The sequence below is a fragment of the Oncorhynchus clarkii genome, chromosome 12, assembly GCF_045791955.1.
Source record: "Oncorhynchus clarkii lewisi isolate Uvic-CL-2024 chromosome 12, UVic_Ocla_1.0, whole genome shotgun sequence".
Taxonomy (NCBI): domain Eukaryota; kingdom Metazoa; phylum Chordata; class Actinopteri; order Salmoniformes; family Salmonidae; genus Oncorhynchus; species Oncorhynchus clarkii.
In genome coordinates this window covers 42,803,377-42,828,332 of record NC_092158.1, presented here as the reverse complement: position 1 = coordinate 42,828,332, position 24,956 = coordinate 42,803,377, and the positions used below count along the sequence as shown (strand labels likewise).

The following is a 24,956-nucleotide window of genomic DNA, read 5'->3' as shown; positions in this document are numbered from 1 at the left end:
TATGTTAAGTTTGCTGAAAATATGCATTAAGTACTGCAGTGCATCTCCTCCACGTGGACTGCACCAGATTTGCCAGTTCTTGCTGTGAGATGTTACCCCACTCTTCCACCCAGGCACCAGCAAGTTCTTGGACATTTCTGGGGGAAATGGCCCTAGACCTCACCCTCCGATCCAACAGGTCCCAGACGTGCGCAATGGGATTGAGATCCGGGCTCTTTGCTGGCCATGGAAGAACACTGACATTCATGTCTTGCAGGAAATCATGCACAGAACGAGCAGTATGGCTGGTGGCATTGTCATGCTGGAGTGTCATGTCTGGATGAGCCTGCAGGAAGGGTACCACATGAGGGAGGAGGATATCTTCCCTGTAACGCAAAGCGTTGAGATTGCCGGGCAATGACAACAAGCTCTGTCTGATGATACTGTGACACACCGCCCCAGACCATGACGGACCCTCCACCTCGATCCCGCTCCAGAGTACAGGCCTCGGTGTAACGCTCATTCCTTCGACGATAAACGCGAATCCGACCATCACCCCTGGTGAAGAGCACTTTTTGCCAGTCCTGTCTGGTCCAGCAACGGTGGGTTTGTGCCCATAGGCAACGTTGTTGCCGGTGATGTCTGGTGAGGACCTGCCTTACAACAGGCCTACAAGCACTCAGTCCAGCCTCTCTCAGCCTATTGTGGACAGTCTGAGCACTGATGGAGGGATTGTGCGTCACTGGTGTAACTCGGACAGTTGTTGTTGCCATCCTGTACCTGTCCCGCAGGTGTGATGTTTGGATGTACCGATCCTGTGCAGGTGTTGTTACACGTGGTCTGCCACTGCGAGGACAATCAGCTGTCCGTCCTGTCTCCCTGTAGCACTGTCTTAGGCGTCTTACAGTACAGACATTGCAATTTATTGCCCTGGCCACATCTGCAGTCCTCACGCCTCCTTGCAGCATGCCTAAGGCACGTTCACACAGATGAGCAGGGACACTGAGCATCTTTCTTTTGGTGTTTTTCAGAGTCAGTAGAAAGGCCTCTTTAGTGTCCTAAGTTTTCACAACTGTGACCTTAATTGCCTACCGCCTGTAAGCTGTTAGTGTCTTAACGACCGTTCCACAGGTGCATGTTCATTAATTGTTTATGGTTCATTGAACAAGCATAGGAAACAGTGTTTAAACCCTTTACAATGGAGATCTGTGAAGTTATTTGGATTTTTACGAATTATCTTTGAAAGACAGGGTCCTGAAAAAGGGACGTTTCTATTTTTGCTGAGTTTATTTGTGCCCTGGTCCTATTAGAGCTCTTTGTCACTTCCCACGAGCCCGGTTGTGACAAGAACTCACACTCATTCTTATGTTTAATAAATGTATGGGAAGCACTGGTCTAGGGGACCTTTGTCTAGTTCCCTGTATGTTCCCAGGATGTCACTGAGGACCATGTCAGGACGTTCTCAGGACTTTCATTTTACTAGTTCTTAGGACATTGCCTGATGGTCCCAAGGGAATGTTCTCTGGGGGACCTTAGTCTATTTCCCAATTTGTCCCGGGGACTTTAGGATGTAATTGGGACGTTGTGTCATGATCCCCTGAACGTTCTTTGGACATTGTGTCATGGTCCCCTGAACGTTCTTTGGACGTTGTGTCATGTTCCCCTGGAACTTTTTGTCATATCATGGTCCCAGGTGTTCCAAACCATTTTAAGTAAAATAATGAAATGGTTTTGTGGTTAAGGGAAGTGGTTCGCTGTTCAGCTAAGGTAGTCAAATCTTTAAATCAATGGCAACATGATTACATTTGACATGATCACTTAGTACTTTGGACGAACCCACAACCTCTGGATTTGAGGTATGCTAATCTTTCTGCTGCGCAACAAAAACTATTGAATTTCAGAAGTCCCCAACACATTCATTACCTTTAATATCTCTCTGTACTTAGCAAAAGAGTGCCATCTGCACTGCTATTTTAGTTATCAGTTAATCGGACTATTCTCTCATTGATTTCATTGACTTATTTCAGCAATAGTAGTTTGGGTTTTCAGTATAGTTATTATGCTGTTTTAATGTTACTTCTGAATCCCTGAGCACGGTTACATGCACACAATAATGCGATTATTGTGGCTATTCGGGTTAATATAGTTTGTTTAAAACGTTTACATGCTTTGCAAGAAAAATGATTTCCCTAACAATCCTGTTTACACGGACACATCTGAAATCAGGCTACTGATGGGACTTTGATAAATGCAGAAAATCGGCAATCAAAATAAACGTTCTACCACAGAGACTATTTTTGCGAATACCATTTGATTTATGAGCTATAAAGTTTATATGTCAAAACTATTTATAAGATGTATAATTTCAGTTTTTCAAAAGTTACTTCACTCGCGCATAAGATGGAAGCTTGCACTACCCGGTGCTGGCACATGCGCAGATTAAATACACCACTGGAATGCTGATTAAACTGGTTACATGTCCTAATATTTCTACAGATTGCCCAGAAAACCATATGTTTACTTCGATTATGACCTTACGCCGATTAAGACAAGCAGAGTAAGGTGTTTACATGACTAGTGCCATACTCGGTCTTCTGCCATAATCAGTTTAATATCAAATTATTAGTGTGCATGTCAATTTACTCACTATGATAAATATGATCGTTTTTCTTCGGTTATTTTTAACAGTGCTGAAATGTACTTTGAAGTGCAAAGTGTATGAATAGACCTACAGGTGAAATAAGCCATTGATACAGACATGGTGACGTAACAGGATGGAATGCCATAAACCAAGAGGTTGTGAGTTCAAATCCCAGGAGAGGACATGTTAAATAATCATTACCGTATGAATAAACACAATGTAATCATGTATGTCAAAGTGTGTCAAATATGTAAGTTAAAAACACTATGTTAAAAGCCTTGTGTGTGGATGTCCCTAGCATTTCCAAAATAAAAAGAGCTGTGACTGAATCAGTGGTTCACCAATCAAGACCTTGATGGGCTTGGAAACAGTAACAAGGGCTGATGTGTAGTGAAACTAGGGTGTGCGCGCCCTGGCTATTTCTTTGCACCCATCAGGTGACGTCCCTGGGACAAACAGGGAGCTAGACAAAAAACACCAGGGGACCATGACAAAACATCCCAAGAACGTTGTAAAAACGTGCACGGGGACATACCCGGGACCAACAAGGAACTAGACAAAACCTCCAGGGGTACATGACACAACGTCCTGACGAAGGCTACCATTTAATGAGGTCCCAGGGACGTCCTAGCGACTCATTGTTTCCAGGAGAGGTCATGGATGGCTGGGAGCTCGACCCCAATGATGTACTGGGCCATACACACTACCCTCTGCAGCGCCTTTGAGAGAACTAAGTGCCCATGCTAAATCTTTTCAGCATCTTGAGGGGGAAGAGGTGTTGTTGTGCCTTCTTGACTGTATTGGTGTGTGTGGACCATGTTAAATACTTAGTGATGTGGACACTGAGGAACTTGAAGCTCTCGACCCGCTCCACTACAGCCTGTCGATGTGGTCGGGGGCGTCCTCGGCCCTCCATTTCCTGTAGTCCACAATCAGCTCCTTTGTCTTGCTGACATTGAGGGAGCGGTTGTTGTCCTGGCACTACACTGCCAGGTCTCTGACCCCATCCTTATATGCTGTCTCATCATCGTCGGTGATCAGGCCTACCACCGTTATGATGTCAGCAAACTTAATGATGATGTTGGATTCATGTGTGGCATCGCAGTCATGGGTGAACAGGGAGTACAGGAGGGGACTAAGCACGCACCCTGAAGGACCCCGTGTTGAGGGTCAGCGTGGGGGATGTTGTTGCCTACCCTCATCACCTGTGGGCGGCCCGTCAGGAAGTCCAGGATCCAGTTGTAGAGGGAAGTGTTCAGTCCCGGGGTCCTGAGCTTAGTGATGAGCTTGGAGGGCACTATGGTGTTGATCGCTGAGCTTTAGTCAATGAACAACATTCTCACATAGGTGTTCCTCTTGTCCAGGTGGGAGAAAGCAGTGTGGAGTGCAATAGTGATGGCGTCAAAGCATTTCATGGCTACAGGTGTGAGTGCTACACATCTTTTTTTATGACTCAAAGATGAAGGTTCGCACCTCTGTATATTTGTAGGTAAAAAATAACCCCTGTTAAGTGTTTTCATAAAAGTTGTTATTTTAAAATATGCTGGCCATGCAGGATAGTGCTCAATGAAAAATGGGTCCTGGCAACAAAACCCATTTTGATGAATGACCCATGACTAGACTCCTGAAAATGATTGAGTGTTATGAACGACTGTACTCAGAAAACAACTAGCATGAGGAGAGGTTGGAAGATGTAGGCTACCTAAACATTGTCTGAGGCATTCATACTATTCAGACTTTGCTTGTTTTCTTTTTAACTTAATATTTACTGACAAAATAGTAGTGTCAACACTTTTATTCCGGCGGGGAGCTGTCCACAATCGCTACTATCGATTGAGGGACTCAGCAGCCATACAAGTTATATACTGCTTCAGCTAAGAATATATATTTTGACCAGATTTTAAGTAGACCTGGACTCAATAAATACGGTTATATATTTTGTGAAATGCTGTGGGCAGCAGTTCTGGCCTATTTCATTGTTCCTTAGTAAGCAGTTAATGTGGAGCGAGTGCGGAGGAGTGTAGAATGTGAGGTCACCCAAAGCATTTGACACAGTGGGGACAACCGGTCACAGGTGATGCAGATGTTTTGACAAGTGTGGACAGGGACAAGGGTCCCTTTTTAAAACGCACCCACACTCTACTCATAGACTTTCAGTGGGAGAAAGTCCTTCCAGGACGAGGTCAAGTAATGACAAAAATCATAACTTCTCCCGTTAATTTGTTTACGGTCCCTTTTTATAATCCTCGCTTGTTAGTGTGAATACACTTGTCCAACATATAAAAAGCTGATTAAAGTGCCTTGCTGAGGCAAATACATGGCTCTGCTGTGATATATTCTATGTAGTCTTCACTACAGTAGGGTTTGTATTTTCATGTTTATTGACATCACAGCTGACCCCATTTAGTCAACTGGTCAATTGTTTGGTTGATAGAATGTTGGTCGAGATTTTTTTTAGTCGAGCAGTGGCAAGTGTATAAAAACAAAATGATGGAACACGAGACATGTCGGATACATGCCTGTCTGAGTGGACTAATCCATTGGAGGCCGCAGGTTTGGCACACCAGTAGTACATTTACAGTTAATTCACATTACTTCTAATCTGCAATATTTATTTGGTTACAGTAATTTCTGTAAATGCATTCAACATATTTTTAGTTTTATCGTGGTCATTGTAGGAGTGGACGCCTTTGCAGAGTGCAGAACCTAGGCTACGCTTGTTTTTTTTATTCATTTCATTTAGGAGTTCTCAATTTATTCATTGGCTTTTGCTTGGAGCGCTCCTGTCAAACTTGATTAAGGACACGCACCTGATTACGCATATAAAAGTAGGACTAGTCTACCTGGCCGGCTCGCAAATGTAGGCCTACAAATGTGCCCATTTGGAGATCTGATACTATTGCTGGTGGTCTTAACTCACCATCACTGCAGAGCTTCTCAAACTAATTTTTTCTTCGCTTCAAACAGCAAGTCAACAGTCTGTTTTTACATCAATTGAGCATGACAATGGTTCCTCAACGTAGCCTATTTAAAAAAATATTTCCAGCTCTCTCCCTTTTGATTACCACTCAGCATAAAAGGGGCCTGCCTACCTGATTACTTTTTATCCCTTTCACAAAATAGCCTACAGCTGTGTCTGTCTGTCCGGAGCTCACTGGCATGGGAAACTCTTGAGGACCCTGAATATTTTGTTTTTTGCTATCATGAGCTTTGCTCATCATGAGCTTCGGGCAGGACCAAGTTAATACAATGTTTCCAGTTTATTTTATTTTCATCAGGATATTTACCTGCGGGATGCAATATTTTTATTTGTTGGCTTTACAGTGCATTCGGAAAGTATTCAGACCCCTTGAATTTTTTCCACATTGTTACATTACAGCCTTATTCTAACATTGATTAATAATGGAAATTGATGGGAAAAAATGTATCACTAGCCACTTTAAACAATGCCACTTAATATAATGTTTACTCATCTCATATGTATATACTGTACTCTATATCATCTACTGCATCTTGCCTTCTTTATGTAATACATGTACCACTAGCCACTTTAAACTACGCCACTTTGTTTACATACCCTACATTACTCATCTCATATCTCCTTGCCTATGCCGTTCTGTACCATCACTCATTCATATATCTTTATGTACATATTCTTTATCCCTTTACACTTGCGTGTATAAGGTAGTAGTTGTGGAATTGTTAGGTTAGATTACTCGTTGGTTATTACTGCATTGTCGGAACTAGAAGCACAAGCATTTCGCTACACTCGCATTAACATCTACTAACCATGTGTATGTGACAAATAAAATTTGATTTGATTAAATTGTTTGTTTTTTCGTTCACCATCTCCGCCTCGATCCACCGGCCACTTCCAGGGCTTTCGAATCTCCGGAGCAACAACCCGCCGTGTTACTCTGGGGAGCCCAATGTCACCCAGTAAGGTAGTAGTTGTGGAATTGCTTAGGGAGGGTTAGATTACTCGCGGTTCCGCTGGTCATTTTGTCACTTGGTTATTACTGCATTGTCGGAACTAGAAGCACAATACCCCACAACATGACAAAGCATGTGAAAACGATTTGGTTTAACAAACACTCCGTTAGGGCACAAACAACAACTAAAATGTCACATTTAAATAAGTATTCAGACCTTTTACTCAGTACTTTGTTGAAGCACCTTTGGCACCGATTACAGCTTTGAGTCTTCTTGGGTATGACGCTACAAGCTTGGCACACCTGTATTTGGGGAGTTTCTCCCATTCTTCTCAGCAGATCCTCTCAAGCTCTGTCAGGTTGGATGGGGAGTGTCGCTGCACATCTATTTTCAGGTCTATCCAGAGATGTTCGATCAGGTTCAAGTCCAGGCTCTGGCTAGGCCACCTAAGGACATTCAGAGACTTGTCCCGAAGCCTCTCTTACGTTGTCTTGCCTGTGTGCTTAGGATCGTTGTCCTGTTGGAAGATGAGCCTTTAACCTCAGTCTGTTGTCCTGGGTGCTCTGGAGCAGGTTTTTAATTGAGGATGTCTCTGTACTTCGCTCTGTTCATCTTTCACTCGACCCTGATTAGTCTCCCAGTCCCTGCCGCTGAAAAACATCCCCACAGCATGATGCTGCCACCGCCATGCTTCACCTTAGGGATAGTGTCAGGTTTCCTCCAAATGTGACGCTTGGCATTCAGGCTAAAGAGTTCAATCTTGGTTTCATCAGACCAGAGAAAATTGTTTCTCATGGTGTGCAAGTCCTTTGGGTGCCTTTGGGGAAAATTCAATAGGGCTGTCATGTGCCTTTTACTGAGGAGAGGTCTCCGTCTGGCCGCTCTACCATAAAGGCCTGATTGGTAGAGTGCTGCAGAGATGGTTGTCCTTCTAGAAGGTTCTCCAATCTCCACAGAGAAACTCTGGAGCTCTGTCAGAGTGACCATCGGGTTCTTGTTCACCTCCCTGACCAAGGCCCTTCTCCCCCGATTGCTCAGTTTGGCTGAGCAGCCAGCCCTAGGTAGAGTCTTGGTGGTTCCAAACTTCTTCCACTTAAGAATGATGGAGGCCACTGTGTTCTTGGGGACCTTCAATGCTGCAGGCATTTTTTGGTACCCCTCCCCAATATTTTCCCTCGAAACAATCCGGTCTTGGAACTCTACAGACAATTCCTTCAACCTCTGGGCTTGGTTTTTGCTCTGACATGCACTGTCAACTGTGTGACCTTATATAGACAGGTGTGTGCCTTTCCAAATCATGTCCAATGAATTGAATTTACCACAGGTGGACTCCAATCAAGTTGTAGAAACAGCTCAAAGATGACCAATGGAAACAGGATGAACCTGAGCTCAATTTCGAGTCTCATAGTAAAGGGTCTGAATACTTATGTAAACAAGGTATCTGTTTTTTTATTTTTAATACATTTGCAAAAATGTTTTTAAAAAACTGTTTTGGCTTCGTCATTATGAGGTAGTGTGTGTAGATTACTTGGCACTCCAAATGGAAAAGGTTGCCGACCACTGGCATAGCCTATTACCAGCGACTTCAGGAGAGTAATGGAACAATCTGCAAAGACCAGCAGCAGTGGAAAGTGGGAGGAAGAGGATCAGGAACAGTTTTTTTTTCTTCTTCTGCTTAGGCTATATTTATCTCTGGCTCCCTCTTTAGTCATTTGTGTCTTCATTTTTTGAATGCAGTGCTTAAAGCATCAGACAAGCTCAGTAGCCTACATATAGGGTGTGTTTATACAGTATATGGAAAAATGCACATTTAAACATTTTGACCAATTGATTGGTCGAAAGAACAGATGACTCTGTCGATTAAGTGTTTTTATTTTTTCAGGGACAGCCCAAATTGACGTCCCAGAATTACTGTGTTCTGACTTTTCTGGTGGAAAAAGCGTTCTTACCACCCACTCTCCAAACTCTAAAGTCTCCCAAGTTCCACAGCATAAGGTACATAACTTAATCAATCAAGACTATTTCAGAACCATTTCCAGACTAGACACTAACACAATTCTCTCATATAACAAAAAAAGACTTGAGACTTCAAAGTGCGCAATTCCCCGGTGAGCAATCCCAGCGACTGACCCAGTGAGCAGTCCTTCAGAACAACACAAAGGCATACTCCAGACTGAAATAGTTAGCATAGGCCGTCTGAGGAGCAGGACAGGGAATGTTACCACTGACCTTCCCTACAATACCCGTTTCCATCACCTGCTCGGGAGGAATTCCCCACAGGTTTCTATGGGGAATGCCGGATAAACGGGCTGCATAGCAAAACCGCTGAGCGCTCCGTGCCCCCCATTCCATGGCTGGCTTTAACGCTAGAAATGCAGTCACTCGCATGCCGTTACAGGAAGTAAGACATACTGTACAATGTTGCAATGCAACCTGGATGTTGGGACACAATGGTCAGCCACGGAAGTGCTTTCATGGCAAGAATAGAGGACAGCTGTTGACCTTTGTCACCTGCCAGGTCTTTGCTTACATCAAACGTAAGTCCTCTGTGGTGTTCTGTTTGATAAACAAAAGTGCTCCACCGTCAGTAGCCCTCCTTTATGTTTAGCCTCAAACGTAACGGAGGAAAAAGGGGGAAACATCAAGATTAAAGTCGCATACAAACGTGAAATTCTGGCACAGTTGCCTGGCAGGGACTTCTTTAAATAAACAGTATGCCTTTCCCTGAAGCTCTGAAAGACTGAATGATATAGTTGGCAGATTAAGCAGTGTTTACATGTCAAGACAGAGTCACAAAAAATATCTGGACCTTTCTAAACCCGCAGGTAATCCTCATTATTTATTCACTATACAGATGTGCAGTGCACTGCTGAGGTGTGTTCATAGCCCAAACTCCCAACAAATGAGAGCAATCACCTGTCTGAGGGTTTCTTGCTATGCTTGTTCTCATCTTCTGTGTCTCATGCAATGGAGAATTCCTTTGCAGATACACTTTAATGATACAGTTTAACCTATTATTACAGTACTAGCTGAGTAATTGTAGCATGACTCAGCTAACCGAGAGGGGGGAAAAAATTGCCCTTTAATGGGAAATAATTAAGGTCAAGCTCATTAGTCACACTGAGAATATCCCCAGTAATTGAGAATATCAATTACTGGAGAGTGTCACTGGTCTGCATATTGCTCTGAGTATTATTTTTATTTATTCTTTCAAATATGATTATTTATTTGTATATTGTATTATGCATTGTTGGGAAGGGCCCGTAGTAAGCATTTACCTGTTAGTCTACACCTGTTGTTTACGAAGCATGTGACAATTAAAATTGTATTTGATTTGAATGTCCAGATTATGATGGACTCTTTGCACCTGCAATTACAGTAGCCTCACTGCCGATAAGTGATGTCTCCAACTGATTGGCCAACTGCTGCCTGATCTCTAGTCAAGCGCCCAGCTAAACTGAGGGGAAAACAGTCAAATTGAGTGGGTATCAGTATGTTTAACCTACTGTACATACAGTACTCTACACTACCTTCATTGCTCAAATCTGGGGCCTCCTGTAGATATATGCTTAATCACAAGGCCTTCCACGAGGCCTTCCACGAGGCCTTCCAAGCTCTGTCATTCCCAGCACAACGGAGGTCGGTCTCAAAACATTGCACTAACAATCTCCCAGAAACCAAAGGGATGCTGCCCACGGACATATGAGGGATGATCCTGAGTGTTGATGATCTGAAATAAAACTGCATGGTTGGCCAGTTCCGCATGAATGACCGTCAGTGCGGGGAATTAATTACACTGAGCAGGAGGCTGTTTAAAAGGGACTCGTCAGCCGGGAGATATACTGTAGATTCCCTCTGAAAGTGTGGTGAAAATGCACAAACCCATAAGATCCTTATTGTGGCTCAAACCGGATACAGACAGAATGGATGGGTCTGAGGAAGCTGCGGTTCAACTTTTTGGGGGGCGAGAAACTTTTGTTTTTCCTCTTCTCATCCAACAGACACACTTTTTAAGGCCCCGCGTGAGCGCTAACATAACTCGTCCTGCGTAAAAAGCTTTTGTTCTTGTGTTTTCTACCGTTCTTATTTATTCAATCAATAAATGATGTGTGTGCTCTAGTCCTTCTCTCTGCTGTTTTATGTGTTGAATATTTCAAGAGACGCACAGCTGTGCTCGCATTGTTCTTTCGGGAAAGACTATAAGTCACGTCTTCATCATACCAGCAGTGCATACTGGAAATGAAGAACACTGGTCAAGCCCCTGACGACGTTCAACTTTTTTCTTTCTCTATTACTGCTATCAGCTCAGTGTCTTAACTCTATTGGTGCAGGTTGACCAGATGTTCCATCAGGGTCATAGTACGTTCATCTGATTTTACAGGACTGTCAGGATATATCTCTCAAAAGTATTTAATTTCATGGTTTGTTATCAATATGCTACCTTGCAATGCAGGAAGTCTTTGTTTGAAGATCGGGGTTTGTACAGTGAGGGGTGTTATTTCAACCAATAACAATCTCACAACTGATGACATTTTGGGATTTAATAAGCCTATATAGGCCTGCAGACTGACTCAACATGGGTCTGACAAGTCACAACACAATTTTCTGTGTCAGGGATTCAGGGCAACTAAAGTCTGCAATTGAGACCAGTGGGTGGATGGACGAATCTGAAGTTCTATAAAAATCTTAGCTTTAATCCATGCAGAGACTATAAGGAAATGGGGAGGATATGACAGAATGATCCTGTACAGCTTGCAGATAATTGTGACTGTGTGTGAAATGTGCATTCGTGCATAGAGGGTCTTATAATCAATCAATGATATAGAGCATTGATTTTAGAAAGGGATATTATTCCAGTGGAGAAGAACTAGAAAACATGCCATTTTATATCACAATCTATTGTAATACTGACTTCAAAAGCATTATTGTTGCTTCTATTGGGATTTTTTTTTTTTTTTTTATTTTTTATTTATTTCACCAGGTAGGCTAGTTGAGAACAAGTTCTCATTTGCAACTGCGACCTGGCCACGATAAAGCGTAGCAATTCGACACATACAACAACAAATAGGTTAAGGGGAAAGTTTGGGGGCCTTCGCGCTTCAACAAACAAAGGAAAAAAGGGGGTTTTAAGAGGGACAAATTGAATCTGTTTTTTGTCTCACCTCCCATGTTGCTTTGCTCACAAGAAGTCGTCATTTCTATATCTCAGCCGTTCATCTAGTGGTCTTGAATTCCTTCCAGCGTTACTCTTCTCGTGTCCAACCTACATGGCTATCTATGGTGAATGTACCAGTATCTTTGTTGTGGTAACTTTCCACGTTGTGAGGATCTCTTTTAAGCTACATAATCCCCTCCAATAATACTGTCTGATTATTCTGCCTGTGTAAAACCCTTCCAAGGTCTTGGTGGCTCCTTTTAAGGTAATCTTGTAAGCATTGATCAGGACCATTGTGTAAACATGTTCAACTTGGGAAGTGCGACTACCAGGAGGAAATGGCAGATGAGTTTGCGTGGTCATTTTGGGATGTCTCCGTTGCATTTCACATTAGAACAATTTAGTTGAATTACAAACTTCTTGCTTTAGAAATCGGGAAATGCCTGAGCTAAATGTGACACATTTGACGACAGTTGTCTACTTTCTTCACTCCTATTTGCTTTTTCTTTCCCCTCCTCATCCCTGGCTGATGCAGCAGTGTTTATGAAAATGTATCCTAATGACTGTGCACTTCCATGCGTTGGTCTTTTTTTTTAAACTTGCCAACGTCACCAGTTCAGGCAAGCACCCTTATCAGCCCATATAAGCTCTGCTACTAAAATGGACTCTTAAGCAAGCTTCACACATGACTGATTAAACCCTCTTTCTCCAGCTCTGAGGCTGCGGCCTTGTCCAGCATCCGGTTACAGCCATGACAAATGTCAGCCAAAGCTCTGTCACAATGAAAATGACCCAAATTGTTATTATTTTTGTATAGCTTGCTGTAACATGGTTGACAGGCAAATACTACAGAATATACACCCTCTACCGGAGCTCAGTCGAGGGCCACCATGGTACAAACTCGTCAACAATTTCTGGCATGTCGACAAATATCTCAGGCACTTACTTACCCAAGGTATGCACTCACACACGTGTGGCAGCTGTACTGTGTGCATACTGTATCTGGGCTTCTACCGTGTTCTCATGCACAACTCATGGCAAACCTGAAAACATGGGTCGCCTACGTCCCTGTGATACATTCTGACAGGATTAGAAAATGCCATTAATGGAGCTGGAAATCAAAAATTTCAGTGCTCATTAAGTATTCACTGTATATATACTGTGTCCGAACACTTTTCTCAGGCTTTTTTCCCCACTTAACTGATGAGCTTTTAATGGATGTGCTCCAGACTACGTCAGGTGAAAGCCATCGTGAAGATATTATTACTGGCTATACTTACAGTCCTGTTTCTGTCTATATTTACCTGGTAGGTACTAATGAAATTATGTGATGACAATTAATACTTTTCGGTCCTTAATTCAAATAAAGCAATACTTCAAAACACTATTACCTGGGTCCAAATGCTGGTGCTTTTTTCAATTAATCCCAAATAAACCAAACAAAGTTATTAAGCTATTATTGATTATTTATTACAATTTCACCATGTAATTTCTAAGTAAGTACTAGGTAAATAGCATACTCTAATATAAAGAGTATAGGACAAAGTAATTACTGAGGTCATACTTGCTGAGTTACACTGCGCCATCTCTGCCGCATCAAATCATCCTTTTTACCAGTTAATACTGTAGCCCCTAAGTGTTAGCCCTAATGCCCGGACACCATATGGTCTGGTTACAATCTTCCAACACTATCTGACCAGTCAGCTAAATTAACATTGCAAGTCAGATGCTAATGGTGGATTTTCAACAGTAAAAAAAAGGCTATTGATTCTAATAAGGCCTTCCTTTGTTTAACACAAATCATTAATATTTGCTTGTAGCTTTGTCTGTTCTCTGTCGCCTATTCACCATCATTTTAACATTTAATGGATATAGGCATTATTTAAGCAATAAGGCCCGAGGAGGTGTGGTATATGGCCAATATACCACGGCTAAGGGCTGTTCTTATGCACGAAGCGTCGCGGAGTGCTAGGACACAGCCCTTAGCCGTGGTATATTGGCCATATATCACAAACCCCCGAGGTGCCTTATTGCTATTATAAACTGGTTACCAATGTAATTAGAGCAGTAAAAATACATGTTTTGTCATACCCGTGGTATATGGTCTGATAAACCATGGCTGTCAGCCAATCAGCATTCAGGGCTCGAACCACCCAGTTTATAATGTGAAATATAGTGTGTGTTTGTAAATTCAATCTGGAGTGCCAGAGTGTGCTCAGAGTGCGCTCGTAAATTCAGAGAGTTGCCAGATTGTCAGTTCGTAAATTCAGAGCGTTTCGCTCTCTGAGCGTTCAGAGCGTTCTGGGCTCACAACGGTCGTCAAGCCAACTGGCTAACGTTGGCTAGCTACTTCCAGACACAAATGAGAGTAAAATCTCCCTCTGACCATTTTATGTTATCACTATTTTATGTGTTTTCATGTTATCCAGATCATTGGTGACTGTAACCGTGCTGCTGGCAACAATTGAAGTATGCTTTTTTGCTGACGTTAACTGACACTGGCCATATTCAACGGGTGTTGAGGGTTCGTAAATTCATCAGTTATTCTGAACTCTGGCACACTCAGACGAGAGTCTGAGACAACCAGAGTGAATTTACGAACGCATCCATATTCAATTGGAAACTGTACTGTAGTTGTAGGCCTACCTATCAGCTGCCCAAATACAGGGCTCGATATACAGGGCTGCCCACTGGCCCGGGGAGATTTTGGAAACTCTCTGGGCCAATCAGTGGCCCACTTGGGCCAGTAAAAACAATATGGTAATAATGCTATTTTTAATCTAGGCTATATAATTGATTAAAAAAAACAGATTCCCAAAGCTGTTATTTTGTTTTTGTCGGTTATTTATTCACCAGCACGCCGTACACATATAGTAGGCCTATATCTGTCGGGCAGAGAGAGCATGCAGATCTGAAACAGCTGGTTGTTGCATGGAGTTATGATCTCTACCAGTAAATGGTAAGGCAAGAATGGGAATGCAAACCAGGTATTTAAAAAGTTCAATCTGTTGGTTGAATATGTGCAATGCGCAATTCAGTTATGATGTAATTGCCTACTTTGAAAATCAGACAGCTCTGAGGCGGATGATGTTGGTGGGATTTGGAGGATGATGGAGGCAACAGGGGAAAGGGCCTCAGATCCACAAAGTCCCTTCCACCAGGTGGCTGATGAGATATGTTGGCACGACTGCCATATTGCATCTCAATCCCAAAGCCCTTGCTTGGAAGTGTACTTCGCCAAACTGCCAAGAACCTTGCTCTCATCCAGGCCAACGTGGCGAGACACCGTAGTGATGACACCATAGGCCTTGTTGATCTCTGCAGCAGACAGGATGCTCTTGCCAGCATGCTTGGGGTCCAACGTGTACACTGCGGTGTGTATGGGCTTCAGGCAGAAGACTCCAGCTTTTTGACGCATTTCGGAACTGTAGTTTCCTCTGAGGTAGATTGCGGCTCTAAGTTGATGACCCTTCACACACATAACCATTTCCTTGGCTCTCTTTTTTAGAGTGGATCCATTTTTTTCAGTGCCATGATGTCCTTGAGGAGCAGATTCAATGCATGAGCAGCACAGCCAATGGGTGTTTGCAGCATTGTCTGTCACCAGTGCAAATACCTTCTGTGGTCCAAGGTCATTGATTGCTGCCTTCAGCTCATCTGCAATGTAGAAACCGGTGTGTCTGTTGTCCCGTGTCTGTGCTCTTGTAGAATACTGATTGAGGGGTGGAGATTATGTAGTTAATTATTCCTTGCCCAAGAACATTCAACCACCCATCAGAGATGATTGCAATACAGTCTGCTTTCTCTATGATTTGCTTGTCCTTCACTTGAACTTTGTTGAACTCTGCATCCAGCAAATGAGTAGATTAAGCATGTCTGGTTGGAGGGGTGTATGCTGTGCAAAGAACATTCACAAATCTCTTCCAACTCACATTGCCTGTGAGCATCAGAGGTGAACCTGTTGCATACACAGCTTGAGCAAAACATTCATCAGCATTTCTGACTACGTTCCTCCATTGAGTAAAAAAAAAACATCTGATTCTACGAGGACCATCAGCTGTTGCTATCGATAAGGTGTCTGATTCATCATTTTCACCTCGAAAAGAACTAGAGGGACATTTGTCAGTGGTTGCTTGTTGTGAGTGCTAAGGGAACTTTATGCACTCGGCCAGATGATTCTGCATCGTTGTTGCATTCTTCACATGTGATTTGGCACAGTATTTGCAAATGTACACAGCTTTTCCTTCTACATTAGCTGCAGTGAAATGTCTCCACACATCCACACCGTGGAATTTTCCTGTAAAGATTAGAAAATAAACGAGTAAGAATATACACTTCCATGTACAGATTAATAGTAAAGTAGTTAGATTAAACAACTACTTTGTAAAATAAATGTTTTAAAGTGAAACATGTTTGGAAACTGGTGAATTAACACCCCTCAGTTAGCAGGCTCAAGCAAATTAAAACCCACATGGTAGCAAACACTATCAGAAATTGTTAACAAGTTAGAAATTATTTAAACACACTTTGCTGTAGGCTATTATTTACTAGTTAACAAAAAATCATGCATGTCATATAAAATATATTCACCCCACCCAGTATTGTAATCAAAACTTACCAGAAAGCATATTGTCCTTGGCTCAGACAGTGTAGTAGTGTGGGCTCAATAGCATCTCATTAGTGTACAAGATCTTGAGAATCAGCTGTGCACTACAGAGATCACTGCACATGTGATGGAAGAATGCACTGTGCATGCAGAGCGTTGCAATTCCATTGAATTGGGGATAGTTTAACCAAAATATGCCACAAGACCTAGAATTGCCTTGTGTATCCTACAAAAAAAGGGTCACTGTTATAAGCTAACTTTTTTTAATGAATTTAAGCAAAATTCCCCAAATTCTGGGGCTTAACTTCCCATAGAACATTTCCCTGAAAGTTTCTGACCCTTTGCAACCCTAGTGGTAATGCATACTTTTTTGCATACATTTTTGAGAGTTTTTTTCCTATAGTCTATGACAACAATTCATAGAAATGTGGTAATTGAATTAGAATTAAGTGCTTAAAAAGGTTACAAATCTTTGAATTTGACTTGCCACTGTCTGTATGCCAGTTGCCACTGGCCTGTACCTGAATGTCGAGCCCTGTGAATAAGAACCTTGGGACAAAATTACTAAAACTGTGTAATACCAAACTTTGATGGACCAAAGCGTTATCTGATCAAAAATCTCATTTGCGATGGCATGGTAGTCTGCAGTAGACTACTGTACATTTCCTGAGCTTGAGATGGTCGTAAAGAAGGATTTCTCCCTGATGATGAATAATTTGTGGCAAATGTGTCACTGGGTGGATAAAGCATCTGGGCCAATTACCTTGGATATAAACATAAAGAGAAGTCACAGTAAACTCCCAACACTCCCTTTGGATGAACACAAGAATTGCACATCCCTCCCTGGAGGCCGTACAACCATGGCTCTTGCACACTGACCTTTTTGGGTAAGGCACTACATCAAGAGAACGCCTCAGCGTGGATTAGTTACGGTCAACACAATTATTGGAATGTCTTTTTTTTATTACAATTCTGGTGTCGTATGCCCTTCATAGAAGACACTTAAGGACACTGCTCTAAGGGATTGGAGTCGTCGTCACACCTGCAATTCACAGGAAGGAGAGTGTTTTGCCTGTCAGCTTGGCTGTTGGTGATAGACTTGTTTTGGGGGGCCTAACACCGCTCTCTCTGAAAGAGACACATTGCATTTTCAGGAGGGTAGAAAAGCAGTGATGATGGCGCTGAAGCTAGCCAGTTGTCGTCAATGTGTCTTTGATAAATTATTTTTTTGGTCAAGTGGAATTTCTAATATGATTCAAATCTATTCTCCAATTTTGAAGAGGAGAAACAATTAGGAGAAAATGATTTTCAAAATCTTCAATTTTGTCTGATAATGCCAATAGTTTCTATAGTAGTTTTATTATGGTTTAGATGTCAGCACTATGCATATGTTTCAAGTTGAATCATATATTTAGAGTTGCTTGATTACAAGCCCAATGCTTTGGAATAAACAGTGTTCAAACACCTGAGGGTGTCTCATGATTCTGGCATCTGGCTATTTATAGAGAGAGTAATTGCCTTTGTGACAGTATGGTAAATAGAGGAGGAATCCAAAGCGATTATCTGGCTATGACTCCCAGCATGTAGCTCAGCCTTCCCTTGCCTTTTCAGACAGGCAGTTCTTCAGCAGCATTCACTTCATTATCTGTGCACTGTCATCAATTATTCTGTAATAATTTCACCAATTTGACAGCATCCCATTGTGTGATCAATGGCGGTTCCTCCTGACCTGTTGATGTGCTGGCTCTATCTGAATCCAGTGACTGAACAAAATCCTCTGGTGCTTCCTCCCCTAGGGATCATGCGACCACAGATAGCCCAAACAGGAAATCAGCCATGCACTGCTCAGACAGCCGATTGAAGAGAATTTCAAAGATTATCCCGCAGACACAGAATAAACATAATAATGTCTTAGTAAATCAAACAGCCTGCTATTGACAAGGGGACATATCTCTTCCAGACGTAATGTTGACATATCTCACGACAGACAAAAGTGCAAGAAAGAGAAATTCCATGAAACTACATTGAGGCCTACAGTACCAGTCAAGTTTGTACACACCTACTAATTCAAGGATTTGTCTTTATTTTTACTATTTTCTACATTGTAGAATAATAGTGAAGACATAAAAAAAATATGAAATAACACATATGGAATCATGTAGAAACCAAAAAAAGTGCTAAACAAATCTAAATATATTTTATATTTGAGATTCTTCAAAGTAGCCACCCTTTACCTTGATGACAGCTTTACACACTCTTGGCACACAAGGTAGAAAATAGTAAAAATAAAGAAAAACCCTTGAATAAGTAGGTGTGTCCAAACTGTTGACTGGTACTGTATATATATGGCTGTATAAGCTGAAGTACTGGCCAAACCCCACCATAAATATATATATATATATATATATATATTTTATGGTGGGGTTTGGCCAGTACTTTCAGCTTATACAGCCAGGCACTAGGCCTGTTCTTTTTATCAGCGCTTCTTCCACATGATAGTCTTATTGACATGTGAAGAATGTACATGCTTGCCATTCCTGGAGCGCACAGTAAGCATGTCATTTTCAACTTTCCCCTCAGCATCTGCCACTACTTACCAAGAGGAGATTTTTGATTTAAAGCATGATAGAGCCGACTTCAATAACCTTTCAAGCTCTTTGTGTGAAGTTCATGTGGATTTGTATCTCATGAAAGACCATTCCATTTTTTTATCCAGCTTTTATGTGTAACTCCTTCAGCTAACACAACTGTTATGCTTTCTTTCTTAGTTAACTCCCCTTTCATTTTCATTAAGCCCAATTTATCCGCAGGGGTTTCATTCTATCTCTTAACAAAACAGGTCAATCAAATCTAATTGTATTTGTCACATGCTTGCTTCGTAAACAACAGGTGTAGAATAACACTGAAATGCTTACTTACAGGCCCTTCCCAACAATAAAGAGAGACATTTTCAAAGAAATAATAGAAAGAGAAGAATACGAGGAATAAATACACAATGAGAAACAATAACTTGGCTATATACACAGGTACCAGTACCGAGTCGATGTGCAGGGGTACAGGGTAATTGAAGTAGATATGTACATATAGGTAGGGATAAAGTGACTAGGCAACAGGATAGATAATAAACAGTAGCAGCAGCGTCGTATGTGATGAGTCAAAAGAGTTAGTGCAAAGGGGGGGGGGGGGGGGGGGGGGTCCATGCATATTGTCCGGGTAGCTATTTGGTTAACTATTTAGTAGTCTTACGGCTTGGCGCTAGAAGCTGTTCAGGGTCCTGTAGGTTCCAGATTTTATGGATTTGTACCACTTGCCTTGCAGTAGCAAGAGGATCAGTCTATGACTTGGGTGGCTGGAGTATTTAACATTTTTTAGGGCCTTCATCTGACACCACCTGGTATAGAGGTCCTGAATGGCAGGGAGTTCGGACCCAGTGATGTACTGGGCTGTACACACCACCCTCTGTAGCGCCTTGCGGTAGGATGCCAAGCAGTTGCCGTACCAAGCGGTGATGCAGCCAGTCAAGATGCTCTCAATGGTGCAGCTGTTGAACTTTTTGAGGATCTGAGGTTCCATGACTAATCTTTTCAGCCTCCTGAGGGGGAAAGAGGCATTGTCGTGCCTTCTTCACGACTGTGTTGGTGTGTGTGGACCATGTTAATTCCTTAGGGATGTGGACTCAGAGGAACTTGAAGCTCTCAACCTGCTCCACTACAGTCCTGTTGATGTGGATGGGGAGCATGCTCGGCCCGCCGTTTCCTGTAGTCCACGATCAGCTCTTTTGTCTTGCTGACGTTGTTGTTGAGTGGGAGGGGTATTGTAATTCACTGTACATTAGAATGTTTTTTCCCCCCCTACGTATGCTTTTGATTCAGAATGCCATATGTGCTAACATACGGCGTCTGAGGTTTGGGAGGGACGCCACAGATATTTCTGGTCACCCATGCATTCACACCAAACACCTCCACCCACTCCTGCTCAGCTGTTTCAGGCCATTCCAATGTAGGAGGTATTTGCTGCGCTGCCTTTTATCCCACGCATAGACCTTTGTAGCGCAGTTATCATCTTGTTGTTGTCCATGGATTAGCTCCAACTTGAGTGTAACTTCTAAATGCTGAAATTAATCTGCATGTTTCGTGCACATCACATAATTCAAAATTACATTTCAGATTGTTGTCAAAACCTAACCCAAGAATAGGTCAACTGTAAACAGCTTTACTTGCAAAATAGAAATGTAGGCTAGAGCTGCAAGCCTTATTACAGGAAATGGATACCGTGCTAGTTTAAACGGACAGTGGGTCTACCATTCTCACACAACCTCTGTCTGTTGGGAATAACTCTTAACTCTTTAAACAAACAAGCGCTGAGTGGGCAGCAACTCCTCTCAGAGCGTGCTATTCCCTTTTTCCCGGCCATTTACTGTCTCTCCACTAAAATATCAAGCTGGATGTGACTCGCCGGGAAGGGTCCAGCATGCCATTTAGGGAGTGCTCCAAACATTTGCTCACAAGCTGTGGGTGGGAAGGGAAGCACCTGATAACAAGCACCTCCTGGGGGAAGCACTAGCAGCACTTTCCCTGGGGCTCACTAACTCCTGCCTACCCCAGTAATGCCACACATTTCAGACAATGAAGAAAGCACCTGTCATCTGGCACTTGTTTAAATGGATGCTTGTAGTGCTTAAAGTCGTCAGCATGCTTCAGTTCGGGTGGCGCCTAGCCGGGCTCAGCTAGCAGAACCGAACGGGTGCGCTCGCATACTCCCTTAAAATACCTTCGCTTGAAAAGAAAAAAAGCATAAAAATAGTCCGAATTAATCTAAGATAAAATGAATGACAGATTTCTTGAGTTAACGGTTTTGAAGAGATCTAAGGGCTCCTGAGTGACGCAGTGGTCTAAGACACTGCATCTCACTGCAGTATCTGGTTCGAATCCAGGCTGCATCACATCCGGCCGTGATTGGGAGTCCCATAGGGCGGCGAACAATTTGCCCAGCGTCGGCAGGGGTAGGCCTTCGTTGTAAATAAGAGTTTGTTCTTAACTGACTTGCCTGGTTAAATTAAAAAAATTGTAGTGCAATTTTGCATCTGACTAGGATGTCTGGTGCAGTATTTCTCAAGTGAAAAAATGTGCATAAGGACGAGTCGTCTCTCGTTGAATGACAACAGGCAATTCATTGAATTATCCCTACTTTTGACCAATCACCGGCGAGGGGGGCGGAGACTTTGGCTACCATCTTCGGCTACTGTCTTCGGTTTGCCTCGAGAAAAAATGTTGTGTGCCCAAACAGCCGAAAAAAACATTGCCAAAGTCCAAAACATCACAAAATGTCATCATAGTATACACACAAACTGTTCCGAACTGTTTTGGCTGGAAAGCACTCGGACGCCTTAATTCAAAGAAGACAGACGTCTTATCCTTCATTGTGTGTGTGTGTGTGTGTGTGTGTGTGTGTGTTTTCTTTTCTTTACTTACATTATCTCCTCAAATAAGGAACTTCTCTTCTCACCCAAAGAGGCATAAGGCTTAAGCAGACTTACTGTGAGCTGCCATAGAGCAAAAAAAAGAACTAGACCAGAGTCAATCATTTCAGTTGGCCAAGCCTCCACGAGTAGCCACTTATTTGCTAAAAGGTCATTTATCAAGTCTGAAATAACATTTGCCACAACCATGCTTTTAAGAAATACATGGTAGATTGTAATGCATGTTTCTTTCACATTTATTCCGACTGGAAACATGTTTTATTGCAATCAATGTACAAACTTGCATTTTAGAAAACAATCATTCTCGAACTTCAAATAGGAGTGACTGGACCTAAAGGGTTGTTTTGCCCAGGCGCTTTTTCTATGCCTATCAAGGAAAGATCTACGTTTATATTGGCTTGGCACTTTTCTACTTAGAGCATTGTTCAGCTCCCACATATCTTGGCACTTCTAAGTATTGGCAGGAGTACTCAGGCAAAATGCGTTCCTGAGTACTTACACCTTTCTTAGGAAATTTGATGTAAAAGAACTTATGTAAATCCAACAGCGAAATATCAGCCTGTTCTCTAAGATATGTAATGGATACATACACAATAGCTACATTTCTTATAACTATTCAAAATAAATGTAAACTATGACATGAGTTCAAAACAGTTCTTTGACAATGAACAAACAAGCCAATGATGAGTTAGCCTAAAACAAATGAAAGAATATGCATAGCAAGAGATCTAATTAATTTTAGATTCAAGCAACAAAAATAAATTAAAAAGTGTTTAAATGTACAAAGCTGATTAAAGTTGTTTTCCTCAGAAATGTTTAATTATGTTGTGGTAAACAGTATTTCCAACAACAATCAGGGTCAACCGGCTCTTACTATATAGCCTGCAGACAATAACAACTGGATAAGCTGTAAAATCATACACCACTTAAAGCACACTAAATCAGATTGTCAGTAGGCCTAAATCCAGAGCAACAGAAAAAGACATCAGCAACATATTAGGAAGCAGCCTTCTTGCTATTCCTAATTAAATCCACATAGAATTAAGCCAATCCACACACTTGGATGATCAGAGGGGCTGAAGGCACAATGAGGTCTGCCCCCCCCCCCCCTCCCCTCTTTCTTGTGTGTGTCTGTCGTCATGAAGGGTTCAACCAGGCTTAAAGAACACCAGGAAAACAGTTAAGTCAAGCCCTTGCTCAAAGCAAATGAGCACCACCAGTCCATCACATGTGGTGCTGTTTAATAGCATCCTGCTATGATCTAGTCTTACATATTGTGTATGCGAGTAGCCTTAATTTAGTTATCATTAACTTTAGTGATTATACTTCTTATTACAATACACACAATATCAATTTGACATAGGCTATACTATAACACCTGCTACAGGCTATTAGGAGCCATTTGGGAACAATTCTAAATGTTTTGGTTACATTTTTTCTTAATCTGAGTTCTATTTTGTTTCATTAAGCATCAATGACAACCGTTGTGAAAGTTGATACAAACGTAATTCTAAAATGTCAACATAATGATTAAACGTTCTTTCCGAGGAGGATCTGACCATGCATGAGCTGTCTAAAACACGTGGGAACACTTTTCCGGAACAAATTGCATCATACCCTTTCAGAAACATAGCCCAATCAAAACATGAAAAAACGCCACAATTTGGCCAGGTGCAGAGACAAATCGCTTGATCTGAGATGGCTAATAAAAAGTTACAAATCACCGTTTTAGAACCGATCTTCAATGAGTTCTCAACGCTTGCAAAGCGCGCTGCATGCTGCTTTCAAGCAGGCTCCTCCCGCTGACTGTCTTTATTCCCGAATGGGAAAAACGCTATCTCGCATCACTGAATATTGCCAGTCTGAACTTTTATCAACCACAATTCAAACACGTTAAAAAAAACGTTTGAGAAAACCTATGTTACTATCAAATACGTATTTATTCAACACAATAACACATTTAAAGTTGAATTGATAGTTGACAACTTTTGAAAGTAAGACGGACAAAAGGGACTCGACTCGTCCCGTTGAAACAACACGCCTCGAAAATAATGTATACATTTTATATCTTCTTGATATTTCATAATGTAAAGTTTGTAGCAAATAAACATGCGCTATCGAAAACTAACTGTATGTAGAGCAGTTTTCGGGGCTTTCTATCTCTGAAGAGTTCGAGAAGCTTGACATGCCTCCAAATGCCATACAGATAACGGTGCACTGTCAGGCTCGCGACGGATCAAACATTCCAACGCTTGAGTCTCGTGCGTTACCAAACGATTTCCTACTTCTGGTCTTCGATTGCTTCCTTTATACATTAATATATCTCCATTTAATCAGAACATCATCCATGAATAACAAGATAGCTGGTTGACTATAGCTAGTTTGCTGAGTTTAGTTAGGTCAGGAAGAATCACTTAGGTTATATCCTAACGCAGAACACATTGTAGCTCGAAAATGTCAAAGTAGCTAATTCTGAATAACAATAGCGAATGTCACGTCCAGAATGTATCTGAGCTAGGGAAATCAAGCGTGGTCCTCATGCATTTACTTACAGTGAGTTGAGAGCAGGACCAGAATGCAAGCCAGACGTGTTAACGCCATCTTGGAGTCGATGCAATGTTCAGTTTGGCCGTACATGCGCAAAGTTAAGAGCTTTTCAGTGGATGGAGAGAGGAGGACTGGCCGGGGAGAGAGAGGCGGGGGTGAATCATGTTTCGGTGAATCAGGTTTCCATGGCTACCAAAGGCATCACTCACACAGTCAAGAATTAATGGTTGACAATACGTGGAGGACCATACGTTTTACAACGGTGGAAGCTGTGATTGAAGACTACTGTATTAGGCTACCCATTCTACCCATTATATTATATCAGACAAACTCTGCTGTGAGATTAAGATACAAATTACAAATGGACGATAAAAAAAAAAATGATTATCAGATATCCAAACAAATCCCATTCTTAAAAAAAAATAAATAAACAATAGGCATCCTTCCTAAAACAAATGACTTTGATATGTTGTGTTGACTATTCATGTTGTGTAGAGTACGGGATTAATGTGCATTGATTGGAGGCTCTTTTTACTGGCCTAATCTTGTCAGTGGTAACTGCTCTTAAGTGGGACCCCACAGCTGTATCATCAAGCAGATCGTGATTGAAGGAATC

General features: G+C 42.0%; 1 protein-coding gene across 2 annotated transcripts in view; it reads right to left on the bottom strand.

The window, feature by feature from the left end:
* The window catches only part of LOC139423213 (junctional adhesion molecule 3B-like), a 51,215-nt gene extending 26,769 nt beyond the window's left edge, over window positions 1–24,446 (bottom strand). Inside the window, exon 1 of one of the 2 annotated variants that reach the window (XM_071174968.1) lies at window positions 24,346–24,446. In XM_071174968.1, the coding sequence (XP_071031069.1) occupies window positions 24,346–24,430 (85 nt within the window). In that variant the 5' untranslated portion in view covers window positions 24,431–24,446. Of the gene's footprint in view, window positions 1–11,715; window positions 11,789–24,345 lie in introns of those variants that run through there. The other variant, XM_071174969.1, reaches the window with a different exon arrangement.
* Between the last annotated feature and the right edge of the window lie 510 nt (window positions 24,447–24,956).